General features: G+C 46.1%; 11 protein-coding genes across 14 annotated transcripts; 4 read left to right on the top strand and 7 right to left on the bottom strand.

Moving 5' to 3' along the window:
- Nucleotides 1-2,773: 2,773 nt before the first annotated feature.
- Nucleotides 2,774-3,425, bottom strand: RB195_025155 (uncharacterized protein; the record flags this gene model as incomplete). The annotated part of the gene is made up of 2 exons (XM_064213183.1): nucleotides 2,774-2,998; nucleotides 3,114-3,425. The coding sequence occupies 2 exons, from the start codon at nucleotides 3,423-3,425 to the stop codon at nucleotides 2,774-2,776; spliced, it is 537 nt and encodes a 178-aa protein (XP_064069064.1).
- Nucleotides 3,426-3,758: 333 nt separating this feature from the next.
- RB195_025156 (uncharacterized protein) lies at nucleotides 3,759-4,025 on the bottom strand (the record flags this gene model as incomplete). The annotated part of the gene is made up of 1 exon (XM_064213184.1): nucleotides 3,759-4,025. One exon carries the CDS (start codon nucleotides 4,023-4,025, stop codon nucleotides 3,759-3,761), a length of 267 nt encoding a protein of 88 aa, XP_064069065.1.
- A 321-nt stretch (nucleotides 4,026-4,346) lies between these two features.
- On the bottom strand, nucleotides 4,347-4,604 carry RB195_025157 (uncharacterized protein; the record flags this gene model as incomplete). Its single annotated transcript, XM_064213185.1, has 1 exon — nucleotides 4,347-4,604. The coding sequence occupies one exon, from the start codon at nucleotides 4,602-4,604 to the stop codon at nucleotides 4,347-4,349; it is 258 nt and encodes an 85-aa protein (XP_064069066.1).
- A 212-nt stretch (nucleotides 4,605-4,816) lies between these two features.
- Nucleotides 4,817-5,314, bottom strand: RB195_025158 (uncharacterized protein; the record flags this gene model as incomplete). The annotated part of the gene is made up of 1 exon (XM_064213186.1): nucleotides 4,817-5,314. The coding sequence occupies one exon, from the start codon at nucleotides 5,312-5,314 to the stop codon at nucleotides 4,817-4,819; it is 498 nt and encodes a 165-aa protein (XP_064069067.1).
- Nucleotides 5,315-5,484: 170 nt separating this feature from the next.
- Nucleotides 5,485-11,200, bottom strand: RB195_025159 (uncharacterized protein; the record flags this gene model as incomplete). 2 transcript variants are annotated; one of them, XM_064213187.1, is made up of 5 exons in its annotated part: nucleotides 5,485-5,647; nucleotides 8,442-9,019; nucleotides 9,092-9,314; nucleotides 9,709-10,037; nucleotides 11,084-11,200. In XM_064213187.1, 5 exons carry the CDS (start codon nucleotides 11,198-11,200, stop codon nucleotides 5,485-5,487), a joined length of 1,410 nt encoding a protein of 469 aa, XP_064069068.1. The 2 variants fall into 2 exon arrangements, with proteins under 2 accessions (XP_064069068.1, XP_064069069.1); XM_064213188.1 differs by lacking the exon at nucleotides 11,084-11,200 and adding an exon at nucleotides 10,591-10,701.
- RB195_025160 (uncharacterized protein) lies at nucleotides 10,940-11,338 on the top strand (the record flags this gene model as incomplete). The annotated part of the gene is made up of 1 exon (XM_064213189.1): nucleotides 10,940-11,338. One exon carries the CDS (start codon nucleotides 10,940-10,942, stop codon nucleotides 11,336-11,338), a length of 399 nt encoding a protein of 132 aa, XP_064069070.1.
- A 279-nt stretch (nucleotides 11,339-11,617) lies between these two features.
- Nucleotides 11,618-12,532, top strand: RB195_025161 (uncharacterized protein; the record flags this gene model as incomplete). 2 transcript variants are annotated; one of them, XM_064213190.1, is made up of 1 exon in its annotated part: nucleotides 11,618-12,532. In XM_064213190.1, the coding sequence occupies one exon, from the start codon at nucleotides 11,618-11,620 to the stop codon at nucleotides 12,530-12,532; it is 915 nt and encodes a 304-aa protein (XP_064069071.1). The 2 variants fall into 2 exon arrangements, with proteins under 2 accessions (XP_064069071.1, XP_064069072.1); XM_064213191.1 differs by having other exon boundaries at nucleotides 11,726-12,532.
- Nucleotides 12,533-13,047: 515 nt separating this feature from the next.
- On the top strand, nucleotides 13,048-13,566 carry RB195_025162 (uncharacterized protein; the record flags this gene model as incomplete). Of its 2 annotated transcripts, none has more annotated exons than XM_064213193.1 (1): nucleotides 13,048-13,566. In XM_064213193.1, the coding sequence occupies one exon, from the start codon at nucleotides 13,048-13,050 to the stop codon at nucleotides 13,564-13,566; it is 519 nt and encodes a 172-aa protein (XP_064069073.1). The 2 variants fall into 2 exon arrangements, with proteins under 2 accessions (XP_064069073.1, XP_064069074.1); XM_064213192.1 differs by having other exon boundaries at nucleotides 13,114-13,566.
- A 566-nt stretch (nucleotides 13,567-14,132) lies between these two features.
- Nucleotides 14,133-14,510, bottom strand: RB195_025163 (uncharacterized protein; the record flags this gene model as incomplete). Its single annotated transcript, XM_064213194.1, has 1 exon — nucleotides 14,133-14,510. One exon carries the CDS (start codon nucleotides 14,508-14,510, stop codon nucleotides 14,133-14,135), a length of 378 nt encoding a protein of 125 aa, XP_064069075.1.
- Nucleotides 14,511-18,414: 3,904 nt separating this feature from the next.
- Nucleotides 18,415-18,792, top strand: RB195_025164 (uncharacterized protein; the record flags this gene model as incomplete). Its single annotated transcript, XM_064213195.1, has 1 exon — nucleotides 18,415-18,792. One exon carries the CDS (start codon nucleotides 18,415-18,417, stop codon nucleotides 18,790-18,792), a length of 378 nt encoding a protein of 125 aa, XP_064069076.1.
- Nucleotides 18,793-19,358: 566 nt separating this feature from the next.
- On the bottom strand, nucleotides 19,359-19,721 carry RB195_025165 (uncharacterized protein; the record flags this gene model as incomplete). The annotated part of the gene is made up of 1 exon (XM_064213196.1): nucleotides 19,359-19,721. One exon carries the CDS (start codon nucleotides 19,719-19,721, stop codon nucleotides 19,359-19,361), a length of 363 nt encoding a protein of 120 aa, XP_064069077.1.
- Nucleotides 19,722-21,470: the final 1,749 nt, after the last annotated feature.

The raw sequence follows: 21,470 nt of genomic DNA on the forward strand, positions 1-21,470 counted from the left end.
ATAGGGTGCGTGTAAAGAGGGTCCCGGCGGAATTTCGAGCATGCCCCAGTCATGCCTCGTTAGAACAATTAGCGACGGTGCGTGTCCTAAAGAGATTCACCTTCGTTAGCACCTAAATAGCTGACTCTGCTTACCTACCTCTAATCATACGCGCATCACCGGCTAGGATATAATTCACTCAATTTAGTAATCGCACCAGAACCAAGAGAAATCCTCACGTAAAAAATGAGATAAGGATGTAAATAATAACTTCAAATTACGTGCGTAAAAATTTTCGTTAAAACGAAAAATTCAAGCTTTCGGAAGTAACAGTAATGAAAACTATCGCTATCCTGTAACTCGCAAGCTTTTTTGTAGCCTAATTTATTTCTGGGCAGAGGAACCTTCTGTATCTCTGACTTCTTGAAACTTACAGGAAGGAAAAGAGTTCAAATTTGGTAAGATTTCTAGACTTTTTGACGGTGATATAAAGACAAACTCACTCCCTTTCTTTATGCTATATACTTCTATCTAACACTATTATTCTTTGACTTATTCGGTAATTTCGACAGCTCATACCACTCTCCTTTGCATATTTTCTCGTAACTCCGCAGTTTTCCGCGTTTCTGTGGCTAGAAGAACATTTAAGACGGTTGTCTGCGTCTTCATGAACGACTGTAGCGTGACCTCTTCGAGGTATGCTCGCGTATCCGCCGGCATATCCACTGGGCACGTTATGTCTCGGAGGCATTCGCGGAGAATCCGCCGAGACCCTCTTTACCGTTCCTCCCGCGGATACGGATACATCTCCATGGAACGAGGGGGTGTTCATAGGATTTGCGCTTATTTCTCAAAATTGAACGAAATGTTTATTACGTTCGTAATCAGGAGATTATTTGAAACATTTTGGTACTGCACATCGTATCTGGTTTCAAAATTTCTATTCTATTTGAAAATTGACGAAAGTGCTGCCCTTAAGGTTACTCAAAAAGCATACGTTCCTAGCTGTGGAGAATCTGCTTCAATATTTTCTAAGCGAGCAATTTGTTCTTGACGATGCAACTTGTAAGTACTTACATCCTTGTTATATTTCGTTGCTTACTCCAATTTTTTTGCTGCCGTCAACGGCCCACAACGAACGTTTAAGTTTCGCTATTCGGTACTTGTTTAGGGCTCTGCTTACTTTACAATATGTGGTTTAGGCGCTTACACTGGATGACAGCTGGTCGTGGTTTTCAAGTGACCAAATTGAAGAAAATTCCAACTGTTTTCTTAAAAACTAGATTTTTGCAGTCTCTATGAATGTTACTTAAAATGGCCGGTTCCTCTCACAAAGAGACGCTCTTTCAAAAAATGCGGAGTTTACTTTGATTAACAAGCTTGGAGATTTCAACACTGACCCCGCCCACTTATATAGCAAGTGATATTATATTCCAGGGTCAAGCGTGTGGTGAGAATTTCTCAACAAAGGGTCATAAGAGGGGTTTGGAGCAGAGGGGCGGGGGTGGGGGGTTGTCAGGAGAGGTCTGAAAACTAGGAAAAAATGGAAGGAGCAAGGAGAAAAGGAAGACGGGGTTGTAGGTTTTAATAAACACATATTAAGGTGTACAAAGTTTAGGGTAATTTAGGTTAAAAAGTTCAGAAAATTTCAGAAACAAAGAAGTGAAAACTGCTTTCTTTTCAGATGTAGTGCTGTAAGTTGAAGAAGGACCAGTAGGGGCATGTTTTCACCGCATATAGATGATAAGACATTGATATAAAAGATATTCACAACTGAAACGTATTCTAACGTAAGGTTTTTTTTTAAGTTCCGATATCTGCGACTAAAAAAATGGAAGAATTGTCTGAAGGAAAGGAAATGTTGTTTTGAAAAATGTTTAAAATGTTAATCATATTCAGTACTGGAGTTTGGAATAAATTTGTTTAGTATTTGAATAAATGATTCAGGAGGAGTTAAAGAAGCGGTTGTGAAGGACTAATGTAGCGAAAATAGTCCAGCTAAAACGAGGGTGCACAAACCACAAAATGATTCCTAGAAAACTCATTGTTTATAATGAAAAAAAAAGATGAATGAAAAAAGAGTGAAGAAACTAGTGTGTTTTTTAAGCCAATCTTGAAGATCGACAACATAGCTTTTTTTATAGATTTGCTTGAGCTTTTTGATCCTCCAGTGTTTTGCGTGCACATGATCTCGAATGCGAACAATAGTATAGTTAAACAGAATTTTTTCGGACTTCCTTCTGCTACACGCCTTCATGACATAAAAATACGAACAAAAAAAAAACAACAGAATAAAATTAATGTTGGGAAAGGAACGAAAGAATGGGCCCGTCTCCCTAATACTGAGAATAACGAATAACGGTAACGGAATATGTTTCCTGAACAGAAAGAGAATTCAAAGGACGCTGCGTCTTTTAAAATCTTTAAAGGACAAAAAGTCAAAGTTAACTGAGCGTTGTAAGGTCGCGGAGGTTTCGCGATACTCCCCCCTTCCCAATACTTCTATTCCTTGTTCGGAAGGTCGTACGTCCGCGCGGCTGTATCGGCGCTCCGGGCATGTGGGCTGTCTTTCCAGCTCTTGTAGCATGAAACAGAGGTCATCCCGTTCCTGTTGGGCGTTTCGTAATTCCGTTCTGAGTTGCTGACGCCGCTGCTCCCGTTCTCTGGTTGGATCCCCGACGGGCGCTTCCGGATGTACACGACCCTCTGCTCTCGCGGGTTCCATTCGGTCGGCGTTTCTTCTTGTTGGCTCCACTCCGTCCGTAGCCAGTTGTGCTCGGGACTGCTGTGCTTCCTATTCTATCTGCTCTGTGACAACGTCCTCCTCACTCGGTTCTTCTCGTTCGTCCTCGTCTTTGGCTTCTCTCTCGGCCTCGCCGACTTCATCCATCGTCTCTGGGGCGTCATCGTCGTTCATCTCCTCTTCCTCCCGTTTTTTTCTCTTTTTTGCTTCAAGGTGGGCGGGCTGGTTCTTGTCTAGGTGTCGCTTGCCGTCTCTGCTGCTCGGTGGTTCGTCCTGCTGAGTTTGGATGTCGGTATCCCCTCCCTATTCCTTGGTGGTCTGGGTGGGGTGTTGCCTCGTGGTGGATTGCGTCTGCGATCTTTTTTTCCCTATGCTTCCTATCCGTTTGCACCTCCCGGTTCGCTTGCGTTCTCGGCTCGACCTGCGTTGTTTGGTCGCCGCGTCTTCGCAAGAGTCTCTGTGTGAGATTCCATGTCGGCAATGCTATTGCTTGGCATGGTCTCTCCCCTGTCCGTGTTTCGGATCGCTGTTTCGAGGTTGAAAGCAGTTGTTGTTTCGCTGCGTCAGTATGATCGTGAAGGAGGTGATCGTTATCAATGATGATTCTCTTCATATCATTGTTGCGCTGGAGGGTCTGCATCACTGTCCTTAAGGCCGACGCTATCTGTTCTTCCAACGACTCCTGCTCGAGCTGATCGGCCATGTTGACCTCGTGAAGATATTCCGCCACTCTGTCGCGGTTCCGGTTCGAGCATTCGTAGTTCGTCGTGTGTAATGCTTTTCTCCAGGAAGTTTTCGTCCAATTGTATGGGGTGTTCGTTGGCGTTGTATGTTAGCACTTAGAATATCTCGTCCCACCAGTCCTGCGTCATGGATCTGAGTGCCACTAGCATCGGCGGTATCGTAAATAGTGTCCTTGGCAGCGTCCTAATGAACTGTAGTTCTATCTTCATCTTGTCCCACCACAGGCCAAGGTAGAGTCCCTTTGCTCACGCGTTGCGGATCTAGACAAAGTGTTCCTAAGGGTTAAAGATTGTCATTGTTCTACAAAGTTAGCTAGGGATGATGAAACGATATCTAATTGCAATACAACCGAAATAGCCTGATCGCGGAGCTTGTCGGCATCCGGCAAGAAGTGAGGAGTAGCTCGGAGTCGTTGCAGTTGATTCCACAGGTCGTCTTCGAACTCAGGGTCATCCCGATATAAATCTGGTGACTCGATGTCGCGTTGATCGCTGCCGTCATGGTTCGACATGTTAGGAGACTCGGCTTGATAGAGTTCTTCATTAGGGTGAGACATCATTCTGGAACATGGATTTTTCGGTACTACACGTTTCTGCAACATATGTAAAGCATTCTGTGGTCTGATATCTAAAGGTACGAATTCTACATGCACTGCTGGTTCTGAGAAGAAGTTTTAAGTTCAACTTGTTGAAATCCTCGTCAATGTCGTGTGCAGGGCATTCACAGTGCACTCCCTTCTCTGCTGTGTTACATCCACAGTTGTCGGCTAACGTGCAGTTCAGCTTGAGAAGACCTGACAGCGTTACTGAGCACCATTCTTGGCTTCCTGAATGGGTGCACGCCGTTGTCGGATGCTGAAGCAAGTCCACCTGTTGGCAAACTAATCGTCAGTATGGCCAGAGCTGCTGTAATACAATCGTCGCGATAAGTTCTGCCTCTTCATCTGAGTCTTCGGCAGAGGGCTAAGCAGCAGCATCGCACAATTTTCGCTGCGACTGTTACGATTATCTTCGTCACTCGTGGGACTAGTCGCACCGGCTTTCTCACTGTCATCGGCACGCACAGTAGGGCATAAATGATGGCGATTAGTGTGTACAGAAGTGTGGCTAACATCACTTTTGCGCCAAATGGCCAGCATCCATGGTTGAAAGGACCGTTGTACACCAACAACAATCGATCTGCTGGCAGAAATCTAGTCGTGGGTATGTGGTCTCTATCACCATCAGCTTCTCGTTTTCGTGTCATTTCAGTGTCACCGCGTGGTCGTGTAACGTGATTTCCGGTGGTAATCTCACCAGCAGTGGGTTCATCCGCGTCTCACACAGTTCGCACGACTTATCCGTGCACAGTTCAAATGTCTGGTTCATCGAGGTCTGAATGAGAACGCTGTTTGACATACATGTCATCTGAATCTGAGGCGTCATCAGCCCGTAATTCGGTGCGATCAGAGCAAGAAACATGAGGTGGAAGAGAAACCATTTTGCCGGAATGGGTTTCGCGTTTCTTGTGAAGATCACCGCCACCGTTTGCTCTGTGTAGTTCACTGAACGGCACGGACGGAGGTTGTATCTCGCCGTAGTTTTTATTCGCAATTATTTGATGATTTTGTTCGTTCCCATCCTCGTTTTCCTCGCGCCTACCGGATACAGGGTCCGAAGAGTAAGGAGAAATCCGAGGGTCTGTGTCGTGAACGCCGATTTCGAGCGGCGTTACTAAATTTACTGGGCGTCCAATCTTCCGGTGTGTGGATGTGATAAGTTCCCTTCTCGTATGGCACCATCTGAACCTCTCTGGGTGCCCGTTATTCGAGCCATTCTCCACTCGTTTCTGGGTAAGATCGGGTCGCATACGAGTACTACGTCTCCGATCTTTGAGCCTTGCTTCCCGTGTCTGTGATTCGTCAGCTATGTCTTATGCTTTTCTCGTAGGTTTGTGAGGTATTGGTCTTGCCAGATCTTCCAGAATTTCACTGTGGCTTCGCAGAAAAACTTCAGTGCCGTGTTCACATCTTGCCGTGTCTAGAGTGTGCGTAGTTCGTCCGGTGGCAAGTAATCTTCGTCGACGTCGGTGGGTTCGACGAGTCGTTCGAGTGGGAACGTGATGTTGATATCACGTTGAAAGAAATCCACTGGTCTTATCGATGTTAGGTCCTCTTGCATTGCGGATTGGTAGGTTAGCGGCCTGAAGTTAAGAGAGACTTCGATCTCGGTCAGTAAAGTTGCTTTCGGATCTTTGGGCCAAACCTCTCAATGCTTGTAGAGGGCGTGTTTGACAGATTTGATCAGTCGTTCGTAAAAACCGCCTTGCCATGGAGCATATGGAGTGATGTGCTTCCATCAAATATGTTTGTCCGCTGGGATCTGCTCTACCTCGTCGTTCAAATGTGGCTCTTTTTTCTGCTTTTCAGAATGGACGACGCCAATAGAAACGTGGGTGCGTTGTCGCATGTGATTAACGTGGGTAGTCCACGCCTTGATACGAAGCGGCGTTTCTAGATGTATCAACCGAGTGACTGTGCAGGTAAATACACATCCATAGTAACGTTGACCTTCTGCAGCGTCTGACGTGCGTGGTAATTCGAAAAATCCAGACCGATGTGTTGGAAAACTCTGCTTCGTAATACACGTCGTCCTGGCAAGTCTGTGCTCTCCGGATACGGATATAGGAGAGCATTGAAGCGTCGGCAATTCACACACTGCTGCACTAGCTTCCTAGTCTATTGGTGTATCTCTGGTATCCAGTATGTCTGACGGACTATAGCAATGGTGTGTTCGATCCCTTGGTGATATCGTCCGTGGGCGTCCTGGATGATTAGGAAGGCTAGTCTTGTGTTAGGCGCAATGAAGATTGGCGATTTTGCATGTGTGCCGAGTGCTGCAGCCGTCCTCGCAAGCGCCAGATGCCATCTTCGTCCTTGAAGAGGCGTGACGAGTTGTCCATGGACTTCTTGCAGTCTCTCGACAGGTACAGCTCCTGGTGGTCGCGTATGAGCCTCACTCGGGCTATGAGTATGTCTTCAGCTGTCAACCGTGCGGACCACGTAATACGTTGGAGCTCTAGGATGTTTCGGTATAAGAGCCGCAATAACTTCTTGATGAAGACCAGTGTTCTAGCTGTAACCCTCTCCGCTTTCAAGAATGAGCTGAGGCGGTTCAGGTGTCTATCATTGTCAGTGTGGTGTTGATCCTTGCCTGATATACTGTCAGATTTGTTGCCGACTACTTATCGTATGGATAAAACTTTATATTCCATTCCGCCTCGGGCTGGCCCAGGAATTTTGGACCTTTCCACGATAATTTGTAATCCTTTAGTTGCTCTCGTGTGAGTCCTCTTGTTCCGGCATCTGCGGGGTTGTCGTGAGTACTGACGTAGCCGAAACAAACCGCTGCTCCCCATCGTTGAGCGCGGCCACAATTTCCCGAATTTCCTTTATTCGGTTGCGCACGAGCACTCCTGCATCAGATGTCGTTGGCGACAGTGCTAGCCAACTAAGCAATCTGCGAATCCGAGAAAAGGTAAGATCTGGTCTTTGGCGAAGGTTCTAATGCTCGATACACTGCCCATGCGCGGCGTGTTGCCGTCGTGAGTGCATTTATTTCTAGTTTCGGAATAGTTCGCTGTGTCCAGATGGAAGGTAGCTTGCATCGAGATATCGCTAACGAAGAGTTAGTGTTATCAAAGAGATAGGCACATGTGGCCATTGCTATATCGCTAGCGTCGGCAAAGTTCGCTAGTTTGATCTGTTCTCTGTCTGTCGGGAACCTGCGTGGGAAATCGCTTCGAAACCATCTGCGTTACTGGCTAGGCTTCTCCATTGTTTTGAGAAAGGCTTTTCCATTGTTTTGGCTCTGGTAACTGAGTGTCCCACGCAAATTTTTCTTTCTATAACTGAATGTTTTTCGCCGGCGTAAGTAAGGGAACCAGCCATCGTACATGGACGCAATTTGCCGTGCGACCACTCTTTTGGTAAGGACTTCGACACACGGAAATGAAGTTCTCGTCTTGATACGGTCTCCCGACGCGTCCCACGCGATGCAGAGTACTTTCTGCATTGTTGATTTGGCGATCTCTTGTTGTGGAAGGAACTCATGTAACTCAGTCCGCGTTGGCCAGGAGGTCGCGTAAGTTCATATTCATGACCGTGAAAATCTGTCGTGCCGCCAAGGCTTTTTGTCCCAATTTCTCTGGATCATATGCGCCGAGTATCAAGTTGTCGACGTATAAATTGTCCCGAATTTCTTGCCTTCTGAAGGTGGTATTGTACTGTGCCGGCGAGTAGAAACGGCGGTACGTTAAGCCCGTTACTCTGCTGAAACGGAATGTGATTATATTGTTCTCTGTGACTGGCGAATCAATGTCTTTCAACCAGAAGAACCGTGTGGCGTCTCGGTCGTGCTCATGTAGGCGTACTTGCAGAAATGCCTTTTCCACATCAGATATGGCGTCTCGGTCGTCTCGGTAAATTGGTGTTTGAAATCTGATTAGTAGACCATATAGTTCTGGAAAAATCAGCAATCATTGATGTAGAATGTCGATGAGGGAAGGGCATTCTTTATAGTGTGATGAGGCGTCGAAGACGATTCTGAGTTTTCTCCTTGTGTGGGGTTAAAGCTGCTTGATGTGCGGTGTAATGAAGAATTTTTTCTTTTCAATTTGAACAGAATTTTGATTATTGGGAATCTCTTCAATTATCTTTAACCTCTGCTGGTCCCGAAGAGTGTTATCATAATTCTTCAGGAGGTCTGCGTTATTCCGTAACATTTTGAATACGCCGTGAAGTCTCTTCAGTGCTATATTTCTGTTGTCTGGTAACGGGGTGTGGTTGTCCTTGCACGAAAGCCGTGCATAGTAGCCGTCTTCTCGACGTTCTATTGTCTCGTAGAAGTAGTCCGTTACTTTCTAATTCACTGCCTCTTTCTCCGCGTTCTTTGTACCTGTGAACTCGCATAATCCGGCTGAGTCCATTGTTCAGTACTTGTCCCAACGCTTTAGTTCCTCTTCAAAGTCGTTGGCGACTGTGTTCATAGTAAGCGTAATTATGTTCCTCACGGCTTGCTGTGTCTTTATTCTCTTAGGTAACTGCTGTTTTCCGAATAGCATGTACTCGAGTTTGGATGGAATGAGCTGTAAGCCTGATGGAAGTGTGAAACGCGGAAGCGGTGTGTCTAGTAAATTCCGTAGTTGGTCACACTCTAGTAAAATCTGCGGGGTGGATCTAGGAGTGTCTGTAGGTTTCGACAGTTGAATGTGATGTTGTCTTGCAAACTTGCGGTCCTCTGTGCTAAGGTGAACAGGGCGTCCTTTCCCTGTAAGTTGTGGCGTTGTGCAGAGTCGCACTGTGTGCCTTCTCCCGTCATTGTCCCAAAGCTCTAGCTGCGTTGTCCCACAGCGTGCTGGTGTGGGTTCGTCTGTGCCGAATGTGTACATTAGGAACTCCTGCTGTTTTGTACACTCCAGTCCCAAGTCGTCCTCAAGACGTTGGCTGATGAATGACTGGTCGGCTCCGGTGTCGAAGAGGATCTCCACCTCCTTCCATAATTTGTGTGGTTCATCCTAAACCTTTGCTACATCGGTTAGTAGCAGGACGTGATGACTGCCACTATCACGTTCTGCGTTATGAAGTACTGTTGTGGTGGGACACGTTTCGGAGATGATGTCTGTTGAGTCCGTGGTATGCAGATGCACGGGATAGACTCGAGTTATCTTCTTTTCTGGTTTCTGTCTGTTCTTTTTAGGGGTGACTGCGTGTAGTTTCTGAGGTTGTGGCAGTGTCGGTACTGCCCCGTCTCGAGGTGGTTTCTGAGTCATGCGTCCTTTCGCCTCTATCGCGGTAGGGCCCTTCACGTATCTAGGACAGATGGTATGATGTTGTTTCATTACAATTTCTACATCCTTTACTTGTACATTCTGCGAGAATGTGTTCTTCTCTCCCACAATTCAAGCATCTGTTGTTGTTAAGCAGGAATGTCCATCGATCTGATGAGCTTGGCATTCGATTGCAAACAACTGATTTATGTGCGTTGGATTTGCAAAACGTACAACGTTGCTGCGATGCTGATGACGAAATGCTTTGAAAAGGAATCCTCATAGACTTCTCCGATTGATGAGTGGATTCTGTACCCACTCGATCATTTCTATCTACCATTTCTTTGATTTTTTCCTCGGTGGAAATAAGATTGTCAAGGATTGATAGCGTGCGACCCATGTTCCAATCGCTTTCTTGCGTATTCTGCGAAACGTACCCTTGTAATGCTTGACGCTGCAGAGCGGTCGAGAACTTGGCAAGAATTTTCTGCGAGAGGTAGGATCCGTCGAGGTTGACCCTCAGTTCTTGCAGCTGCGTAACGATCGGAACGATCGTTTCCAGAAGGCGTCTCTGTGCTTTGATGCTCCCTGATTCGGCTTTTGCCGTTTCCGAAAGCGATCGTAGATTCCCGATGAGAGCTGACTCATTGCCGTATTTGGAGTGTGAGAGGTCAACTGCGTGATCGTAGTTTGAATCAGTGATGGGGTAACGGCGTATGAGTTCTCGAGCTTCTCCTCTCAAGGCGTTGACGAGATAGTTAAATTTCTAAAGTCTCGTCAAAGGTTGCTGGTGCACATTAGCCTCGAACAGTGTCCAGAAGTCCGAAAATTCCCAGATTTTCTCTGTGAACGTCGGTATAGGTATCGCGAAGAGTTTCGGAATTTGTGCTGCAGCTGGCGTTTGTACTAGTGTTGTTTCCTCCTAAACGGATCCGAATAGTTGTCCCTCTACGTTGATTATTCGTTCTTGCGCTCGCTCGTCGTGAAGTTATTTAAGGTATCTGTGACGAGCCGCATCATTGCCGACAGTTCAAAGGAGGTTCTGTGGAGTTTTCGTACTGTTGTTTGGTTCATGCAAACCTCATCTGGCTGTGTTGAAGATTGCTCGTCAATAAACCGCGTCAAGCTATTGCAGTATCGTGTCAAAAGCCCTTTGTGTGAGCGCAGCGTAACGGGGCCTGACATCTTATCCCCAACGTCTACAATTAAATATGGAACACTTGATATCCGACAGGTGTCGCGAGTCAATGCTGACTACACGCCTTCACCAGTGTCCGTTAATACTTTATATAGTGGTACCTCCTCCCACAACGGTTTACCGCCTCATAGTGGCGTGGAGGTGACACTGAGCGTCGAAATGCGATGCACAGCGCAGGTTTGTCCTCCGGCAGGGTCTTCCAAGCTGAGAAAGAGTTCGACACATCCGACATTCCGACTTCTCGGAATCGGAAGCCTAGCTAAGAGTAGACCACTGCTAAGATTCACCACCGTCTTAGCAAAATGTCGCTAGGTGGTTCCCTGATCCATATAGGTTGGGCGACGACCTGTGTTGAAAGCTAAGCTCGCCGTGGCAGGGCTGCCTAGTTTGGAGAAAAGTCTTTTTGCCACTCCAGCATATTCACTGCATCAGTACTCTGCACACTGGGCCCTGCCGTCTCGTCGGACGGTATGGCGACCGGTGAGAGGCGATCAAATCTCAGGTTGCTCAGGAAGTCATTGGTTCTGGACCAAGGCGACACACACACGACTCGCCATGGAGACTGTCTCAGACTGTGTGCCTACAACGCGAGAACAGTTTCCACAGACGCTGACCTGCATGCCCTTCTCGGAGCCGCAGAGCGTATCAAATTTCACGTGATTGCTCTGCAGGAGACCAAGTGCAGAAGGAGCGACGTACGACAGATGAATGACGGTACACTCGTCATTCATGGAGAGAAAGTTCCGTCGCGAAATGTAGGCGGTGTTAGTTTTGTTGTGCACCCATCGTATGGCCATTCTTCGCTTCCGCTCTTTGCGCTAAAAATCCATCAACATCATCAACTGCTACTCACCAACATCAGCAGCTGATGAATCCAGATTGAACGCGTTTTACGAGGAGTTGGAGGAAGCAATCCGCAATGAGAAGTCCTTCTACAAAATTGTTGTCGGAGACTTCAACGCAAAACTAGGAAAGGAATACAGAATTGGAAGATTTGGACTAGGGGACCGGAATGAAAATGGCAATCGCCTCGCTGGACTGTTGTCCGCCGCTCGCCTCTTTCATGGGAACTCTCTTTTCATGAAAAAAATCATCGTCGGTGGACATGGGAATCGCTCAATGGCGCGACTCGCGCGGAGATCGACCACATGCTCACCAACCGGAGGTGGTGTCTACTTGACGTCTCAGTAACACCATCCTTTTGTAGCGGTTCTGATCACCTTCTCCTTCGTGCGGAAATACGACTTAGCCACACGATGGAAAAGAACATCTGCTATCGGCAACGAAGGAGAAAAGAAGTCGTCTACGACGATTGCTCCTTGTCCCAAGGTGACTGGCACATCGAGGAGGACCCAAACGTGGACTACGAGATGCTGCTCAGAGGATTACGAGCCTGCGCTGAACGTGTCTCGAAGCCGCGCACGACAAACTTAGATCGAATTTCGAAGATCACCAAGAAATTGTTGGAAAGAAGAAGGGCTTTGAGGCTTGATCCGAATACAGCGCACATTGAGCGGTTAGTAGCAAACACTAGCTGCAGAAAAGCATTGCAGAAGGATCTTTTGAAGTACAGGCAGAAGAAGATTTTAGAAGCAGCACAAAGAAGAACGAGTCTAAAGAAGTCCCGCAACGATCTCCACGAATATAATATTCCGCTAGCAACCTTGCTGAGCGAAGACGGGACTCGCACGTCTTCTCGTCGTGAGATGGAAATCATTACGGAGAGGTTCTACTCGAACCTTTTCCGTTCATCAACTCCTGTGTCAAGCCCAACCATCTCCACTGGCGAAGCTCCACCACAGATTCTCCCTTCGGAAGTACGAGTCGCTATCAAGAGCATGAAACCTGGCACAGCCCCCGGACCTGATTTTGTATCAGCAGACTTTCTTTGGACTGGTGGCCATCCGCTTCATGTAATCTTAGCAGCGCACATGACATCCTATCTTCAGAAAGAAAGGATCCCAGACCAGTGGAAGACCTCGCGAACCGTTCTTATCCATAAGAAAGGTGACCGAGAGGACCTTCGGAACTACCGTCCGCTATGCTTGCTGAGCGTGTTATAGAAAGTATTCACCAAGATCATCCTTACACGCATATCTACGACGCTGGATGAAGCCCAGCCTCAAGAACAAGCTGGATTCCGCTAGGCGTTCAGTTGCTTGGACCACATCCAGACCGTGTCGAGGGTCATAGAAATTTGCGGGGAATACCGCCTGCCCCTTGTTCTAACCTTCGTCGATTATGAGAAAGCCTTTGACAGCCTAGAAAAGAATGCAGTACTGTCAGCAAGGCCGATCAAGGTGTGGACGCGTCGTATGTGAGGATATTAGCCAATTGCTACGAACGATGCACGACTAGGATACAGTTTTTCCACCGCCCTCTCACCATACCCATTGGAAAGGGGGTACGACAAGGCGATACTATATCGCCGAAGCTGTTCACGACCGCATTGCAATGGATAATGAAATTACTATCCTAGGAAGAAAGGGGCATACGTGTTGATGGAAGATTTCTTTCGAACCTTCGTTTCGCGGACGACATCGTTCTCTTTTCGAGCAGTACCAATGAAGGAGAAACGATGCTCAACCAATTGAACGAAACAGGGAAGAGAATAGGACGAATAAACAGAAAGAAGAGACAGTTCATGAAGAACGCCCACTACGAGGACGGAGGAGTACAACTTGAAGGCTCTCAAATCGTGGACACTCCGTCATACGTACACCTCGGACGTTCTATGAACATGGAAAACGACCTGAAGGAGGAACTGAATAGAAGAATGAGAGCAGCATGGGCAGCATTCGCAGCCGTCAGGGAGGATAGGGACCAACTGTCGGACCAAGATCTTCGTGCCCATCTGTTCGACTCGACAGTCCTTCCATCGCTCTGTTACGCAGCGGAGACATGGGCAGACACCGCGGCCACGTCTAGGAAGCTACTTACTACCCACAGAGCCCTTGAGAGATGTCTCCTGAAGTTTAACCGGCGCACACAACACCTTGCCGGTCTTCGTAGCTCCGACTTAAGAGGAATGTCCCGTCTTCGCGACCCACCGGAATATGTATCGAAAGCAAAACATAGATGGGCCGGTCAATCATGAGAAGAATCGACGATAGATGGACTAAAAGAACGCCAGAGTGGATCCCAAGAGACGCTAAACGCCCCCGAGGGAGACCGCCAACGAGATGGAGTGACGTGTTCGCTGCATGGATACGGCTCAAGGACCTCGTCAACGTCACTCACGAAGCTTGAGAACATCTTGGATGACAATGGCGAGGGAACGAAACGAGTGGAAGAGATGCTGGGGCCCGCACGTCTAGTGAAGACGGGCCATCTAAGTATCTAAGTAAGTATCTAAGTGGTACCTCAAACTTGGGTAATTAAACCATAAAGAAATACTAACATAACGACATAACATAAAAATGCGAACAAAAAAACAACAAATAAAAAAAATGTTGGGAAAAGAACGAAAGGATGGGCCCTTCTCCCTAATACTGACAAGTTAACGGAATATGTTTCCTGAATGTAAAGAGAATTTAAAGGACGCTGCGTCCTTTAAAATCTTTAAAAGACGTCATGAAAAGTTCAAAGTTAACTGAGCGTTGTAAGGTCGCGGAGGTTCCGCGGTAATAGTAACCTCTACCTCTATTTCGGAGTTTCGATTATTTATTCTACGGTGTGCTCCGAACGGGTGGAGAGTTTAGATTTTGCGAGTCCACCTAGATGCTCCATTATCCGAACACGCAGTGGGCGTGCCGTTCCCCCTGTATAATCGTAATACGATACACTACTCCATGACGCATGTATACGCACCAGCTGACACTTGAGGTTTGCTGATGGTATTTCCACAACCCCCACGTCGTTTTGAAGACCCGCTTTTCGCAGACACCTCCGTACTGCTGTGCTCATATCATCAGACATGTAAGGTAAGTGGAACGGAATCTTTTCTGGGCCATCCACTGGGTTGATCTTCCATCTTCGAGCAGGTGGTCGTGCCTGTCGAACAACACAGTCTCCAGCTGGGTACCCATTGGATATCACCATTTTATGGCGCAGATTTACTGATCATTTTTTTTCCTGGCTACTCGATGAAACTCTTGCCGCCTCCCACGTTACCTATTACGGATTTTTTTTTCGTTTTGCTGGCATGTTTTTACTACTGCGTTTTCGATACCACTTAGTCTTCTATATCCCATTCCACAAATAAATATACACATTCAAGAAAGCCAACCATTTGTCTAGCGGCTTCTCCCTTGTGAACTTAATGTGCAGGCGCTGCTGCTTGAGAAGACTTAAGCACGTGTCTAATTCTGCAGGTTGGTTGAGCAGATGACGCAATAATCATCTATGTAACGACAATATAGCAATCCTCTGCGGCGTATTATAGGTTTTTCGACATTGGACATGAAAACTATGGCAAGAGTGGCCGGCAACCTTTGTCCCATAGCTACGCCTCTTAGTTGTCCCCACCATCGAAAAATAGAGGAGTTCAGGTACTAACTTATCGGTGTCATGATTTGCCTAATAGTCAGTCCGTACATGTTCAACGAAGCCTGGTTCTGTGTGACCAGTCGTTGAACAGCCTGCATCGCGACATCCTTAGAAACGTTCGTATAGAGTGACGTATCGTCAAAGAACTCTATTACACACATGGACATATTTGAGCAGCTGCTTTAGGATTATGTTGGGTAGCCAGAAAATTCTCTGTGGGGCCTCCCATACACTTATGATAAGTGTTACTGCAAAGTCACCTGGATTATTCGAAGCGATGCCATTTTCCAGAGAGTTTGTGGGCTCTTATTAATGCATAGCACTGGGCATGCAGGTAAGCCATTTTTGAGACGCGTAATCAGGTTTTTAGGTAGCCCTACTGTTCCTGCTGTTTCAATCCATACCCTATTCAGACTTCAATATTGCTTTCTAAATTCGTTGGCGGAGGATGGAAGATATGCAGTTTCATCCTCAAGATGTTGCCTTGTTATCGCTATCTCTAATTCTCGTGACAAAAAAAAACAAATTCCCCTCCCTTATCACTAACGGAGACCTTAATCTTCCCATCTTTTTTTTCAAAATCTCGCTCCAAAACAGAATATACTGGTGTTGCAAACACTTGAAACTTGTCTTCCGTGAAGTTGGGGTCCGGTGGGCTATGCAACGTACGTGGGAAAAGTATGGGAGAGGGAATGAGTTTCTTGTCTTCGCTCTTCTTCTTTTGGTCTCAGTCGCAACCTATCATGAACCATTTGGAGGCCCCCCACGACCTTACGCGATACCTCCAGACTTATTGATTGCATAGGCGCAAAAATAGGGCTGAGATCCAAAACTGCAAGCGCATCAGCTGAAATGAGTACATCGCCAATCACAGAAACACGAAAAGGACTTCGTGCACTGTTGCTGTCAGCAATAGACGGCTTAGCATTTTCTTGCTGCTCTAATCTATGTTTGATGACGTCGGTGTCGCGTTGGTGGCTCAACCCGTGCAAAATGATATGTCATCGTATTTGCAAGGCGGTAAAGGAGTCCACATCACCTGTACGAAAAGAAAAATCTTCAAAAAGGAGAAAAAGTCCGTAGACAAAGGAAACGTACCAGTGGCATTTACATCCTATTTGAAGTGTCAAAATTTCTGCAAACAAAGCTCATGTTACATTTCAATTAACACAAGCCACAGAACATGCAAGTGGTCCGATTTAGCAATGGATGTATCAATGTTTCTATAGCGACGGTCTGGGACCAATCCATGACAAAAGTGCTTTTGTTTTACTCTAATGTAAAAGAATTTAAAGAGCTCACTTTGCATCCGATAGTGACGAGTTTCATATTCTTACTCGAAAATGAAACTTCGATGCAGGTTTGAGATTACACGTGCTATCAGAAACGCTGACTAGTAGTTTTCTTCTCAGCTCAAATAAAACTGTTTGTCTACGACGTCAGATGTGGTAGGTGGTGCGCCGAGGCCAGAACAGAGAGAGAGACCGTTTTGTGTTGTCAGATAAGCGTGCTGGCGTCAGAGTGGCAGTGCCAGAACGCTGAGGTGAGACGGGTCCTATTCGAAATCGGAAATTCGGAAACACGTTGAGCCTATTTTTTACTAATTTTATCCCTAATTGCGCCTATAGATGTCTATTTTTGCTTACTAACAGCATCGAAGTTTCATTTTCGAGTAAGAATATGAAACTCGTCACTATCGGATGCAAAGTGAGCTCTTTAAATTCTTTTACATTAGAGTAAAACAAAAGCACTTTTGTCATGGATTGGTCCCAGACCGTCGCTATAGAAACATTGATACATCCATTGCTAAATCGGACCACTTGCATGTTCTGTGGCTTGTGTTAATTGAAATGTAACATGAGCTTTGTTTGCAGAAATTTTGACACTTCAAATAGGATGTAAATGCCACTGGTACGTTTCCTTTGTCTACGGACTTTTTCTCCTTTTTGAAGATTTTTCTTTTCGTACAGGTGATGTGGACTCCTTTACCGCCTTGCAAATACGATGACATATCATTTTGCACGGGTTGAGCCACCAACGCGACACCGACGTCATCAAACATAGATTAGAGCAGCAAGAAAATGCTAAGCCGTCTATTGCTGACAGCAACAGTGCACGAAGTCCTTTTCGTGTTTCTGTGATTGGCGATGTACTCATTTCAGCTGATGCGCTTGCAGTTTTGGATCTCAGCCCTATTTTTGCGCCTATGCAATCAATAAGTCTGGAGGTATCGCGTAAGGTCGTGGGGGGGCCTCCAAATGGTTCATGATAGGTTGCGACTGAGACCAAAAGAAGAAGAGCGAAGACAAGAAACTCATTCCCTCTCCCATACTTTTCCCACGTACGTTGCATAGCCCACCGGACCCCAACTTCACGGAAGACAAGTTTCAAGTGTTTGCAACACCAGTATATTCTGTTTTGGAGCGAGATTTTGAAAAAAAAGATGGGAAGATTAAGGTCTCCGTTAGTGATAAGGGAGGGGAATTTGTTTTTTTTTGTCACGAGAATTAGAGATAGCGATAACAAGGCAACATCTTGAGGATGAAACTGCATATCTTCCATCCTCCGCCAACGAATTTAGAAAGCAATATTGAAGTCTGAATAGGGTATGGATTGAAACAGCAGGAACAGTAGGGCTACCTAAAAACCTGATTACGCGTCTCAAAAATGGCTTACCTGCATGCCCAGTGCTATGCATTAATAAGAGCCCACAAACTCTCTGGAAAATGGCATCGCTTCGAATAATCCAGGTGACTTTGCAGTAACACTTATCATAAGTGTATGGGAGGCCCCACAGAGAATTTTCTGGCTACCCAACATAATCCTAAAGCAGCTGCTCAAATATGTCCATGTGTGTAATAGAGTTCTTTGACGATACGTCACTCTATACGAACGTTTCTAAGGATGTCGCGATGCAGGCTGTTCAACGACTGGTCACACAGAACCAGGCTTCGTTGAACATGTACGGACTGACTATTAGGCAAATCATGACACCGATAAGTTAGTACCTGAACTCCTCTATTTTTCGATGGTGGGGACAACTAAGAGGCGTAGCTATGGGACAAAGGTTGCCGGCCACTCTTGCCATAGTTTTCATGTCCAATGTCGAAAAACCTATAATACGCCGCAGAGGATTGCTATATTGTCGTTACATAGATGATTATTGCGTCATCTGCTCAACCAACCTGCAGAATTAGACACGTGCTTAAGTCTTCTCAAGCAGCAGCGCCTGCACATTAAGTTCACAAGGGAGAAGCCGCTAGACAAATGGTTGGCTTTCTTGAATGTGTATATTTATTTGTGGAATGGGATATAGAAGACTAAGTGGTATCGAAAACGCAGTAGTAAAAACATGCCAGCAAAACGAAAAAAAAATCCGTAATAGGTAACGTGGGAGGCGGCAAGAGTTTCATCGAGTAGCCAGGAAAAAAAATGATCAGTAAATCTGCGCCATAAAATGGTGATATCCAATGGGTACCCAGCTGGAGACTGTGTTGTTCGACAGGCACGACCACCTGCTCGAAGATGGAAGATCAACCCAGTGGATGGCCCAGAAAAGATTCCGTTCCACTTACCTTACATGTCTGATGATATGAGCACAGCAGTACGGAGGTGTCTGCGAAAAGCGGGTCTTCAAAACGACGTGGGGGTTGTGGAAATACCATCAGCAAACCTCAAGTGTCAGCTGGTGCGTATACATGCGTCATGGAGTAGTGTATCGTATTACGATTATACAGGGGGAACGGCACGCCCACTGCGTGTTCGGATAATGGAGCATCTAGGTGGACTCGCAAAATCTAAACTCTCCACCCGTTCGGAGCACACCGTAGAATAAATAATCGAAACTCCGAAATAGAGGTAGAGGTTACTATTACCGCGGAACCTCCGCGACCTTACAACGCTCAGTTAACTTTGAACTTTTCATGACGTCTTTTAAAGATTTTAAAGGACGCAGCGTCCTTTAAATTCTCTTTACATTCAGGAAACATATTCCGTTAACTTGTCAGTATTAGGGAGAAGGGCCCATCCTTTCGTTCTTTTCCCAACATTTTTTTTATTTGTTGTTTTTTTGTTCGCATTTTTATGTTATGTCGTTATGTTAGTATTTCTTTATGGTTTAATTACCCAAGTTTGAGGTACCACTTAGATACTTACTTAGATACTTAGATGGCCCGTCTTCACTAGACGTGCGGGCCCCAGCATCTCTTCCACTCGTTTCGTTCCCTCGCCATTGTCATCCAAGATGTTCTCAAGCTTCGTGAGTGACGTTGACGAGGTCCTTGAGCCGTATCCATGCAGCGAACACGTCACTCCATCTCGTTGGCGGTCTCCCTCGGGGGCGTTTAGCGTCTCTTGGGATCCACTCTGGCGTTCTTTTAGTCCATCTATCGTCGATTCTTCTCATGATTGACCGGCCCATCTATGTTTTGCTTTCGATACATATTCCGGTGGGTCGCGAAGACGGGACATTCCTCTTAAGTCGGAGCTACGAAGACCGGCAAGGTGTTGTGTGCGCCGGTTAAACTTCAGGAGACATCTCTCAAGGGCTCTGTGGGTAGTAAGTAGCTTCCTAGACGTGGCCGCGGTGTCTGCCCATGTCTCCGCTGCGTAACAGAGCGATGGAAGGACTGTCGAGTCGAACAGATGGGCACGAAGATCTTGGTCCGACAGTTGGTCCCTATCCTCCCTGACGGCTGCGAATGCTGCCCATGCTGCTCTCATTCTTCTATTCAGTTCCTCCTTCAAGCCGTTTTCCATGTTCATAGAACGTCCGAGGTGTACGTATGACGGAGTGTCCACGATTTGCCTTGATGGAAGTTAAAGCCTCGTGCATAACTCGCATTAATGCTTGGTCAACAGTCCAGTACGAATTTCAAGTGTTCTGTATCGAATGCGGACTACCGAACAAGACTAATGTAGTATATCTGGAGTTGGTAACAGTCTGATGTGTCATACGTCTTGCAATGGGCATGAGATCACATTTGATCTACGTAGAACACTTGTATACCATCCCAGAAGTAAGCAAAGTCAGGTTTATTCCGAAGAAAATAGAAAAGGAAAGCGCAGGCGAGTACTTTGAAAAAATTGATCTACCTGATCTTCAACCACTCTTAAAATTTCTTAAAGAACACTGGGAGTTGGCTCTTAAAACGCTAGCTACGTTGGCAATAACAATTGGGAACTATATGCTGGGTCCCATCATCGTTGTACTATTGATCAAAATCATCTTTACTGTGCTAAAAACTGTTGTTTCAATAACAATTCTTCTACTGAATCTGCTTTGGGCCTGCGCATGTAGGAACTGCATCGCACTTCAAAGACATTAGTCGTGATACGAAATACTGCGAGATCAATTGCGTGTATTGTGGTTTACCGCATAACACGCCTTTGTTCAACATCCGCGGCCTGCAAGGATTTTCTACTCGTCTCAACCTACATAACTGCAAGCTCTACCTCCACTCGTCAACTCAGAGGCAATTCTAGATGCAACCTTTTCCGGGATAAGAGAAAAGTTTAAAAACTCCAGGCAAATACGTCACGTTTTCTTGCGTGATGTATAGACCTGCTTTTTTGTTGTGTTGCCGAAGTGTTCCGATCTCGGAACACGACAATTCATAATCTGTAATATGTTGCTTTTGTACTAGCCGGAGCAGGCCAGTAATTTATTCTGTGCTCTCAGTTTCATTGCTTCTTCTTGATAAACATTACCACTGAACCACCGTTTTCTTTCTTGGGTATAAAATCCCAAATTATCGTGAGCCATCACAACTCACGCGCACATCAAGAACACTCAGAAACATTATACCAAACGACATTTGCGAAGCCCGACAAAAAACTTACGCGCCATCACCAAAAATTGGAACTCCAGCGAAGGCTGCATTCAGTGAAGTTGCTAATAGGTTTGCAAAAGATTCTATAACTCTAACACAAAATATGAGCTTTGGGAGATAGCGAAGGTCATTTTGCAGGATGTGGTTCCGCAGATTTCGTACAAAGCCATGCATGGTAGAGTCAAGACGACATGAACCGCAGTGCAGTTGCGTAAGCGGAGCGCTCGAAGCGGTGCAGTGGAGATAGCAGGTGGAATCGAGGTGGGACAATCGCGATCTGCAACAATGAACGTTGGTAGTAGGGGTCCTCACTCGATGTTGCTATGCTACGCTCCACCACACTGCTTCGAGCGCAATCGTTTATGCAGCTACACCGTGCTTCATGACGCACTTCGGTTTGACCGCACTACAATCTGAGTGTTTCAAATTCCTGGATTTGTGGTGGGAGTTTAGCGCTTTCACCCTGGTACTTGTGAAGTGTGCCTCATCTTCATAAGAAACAACCTCTTTTTTCTCTGATTAATTTTCTGTTGACTTGTTTTCACTGGCTCCCACATTTATAGAAACGTTACAGTCCTCCAAAAGTATCTTAGCTTTTTGTTTATTCAAAGTTTCAGAAAATTGCAAAGAACAGAGAAAGCAGCCGTTTCCCGTTTGCTTTCAGTTCCGCATCTACTAAGCA

This window comes from Necator americanus, chromosome X, assembly GCF_031761385.1.
Source record: "Necator americanus strain Aroian chromosome X, whole genome shotgun sequence".
NCBI lineage: Eukaryota > Metazoa > Nematoda > Chromadorea > Rhabditida > Ancylostomatidae > Necator > Necator americanus.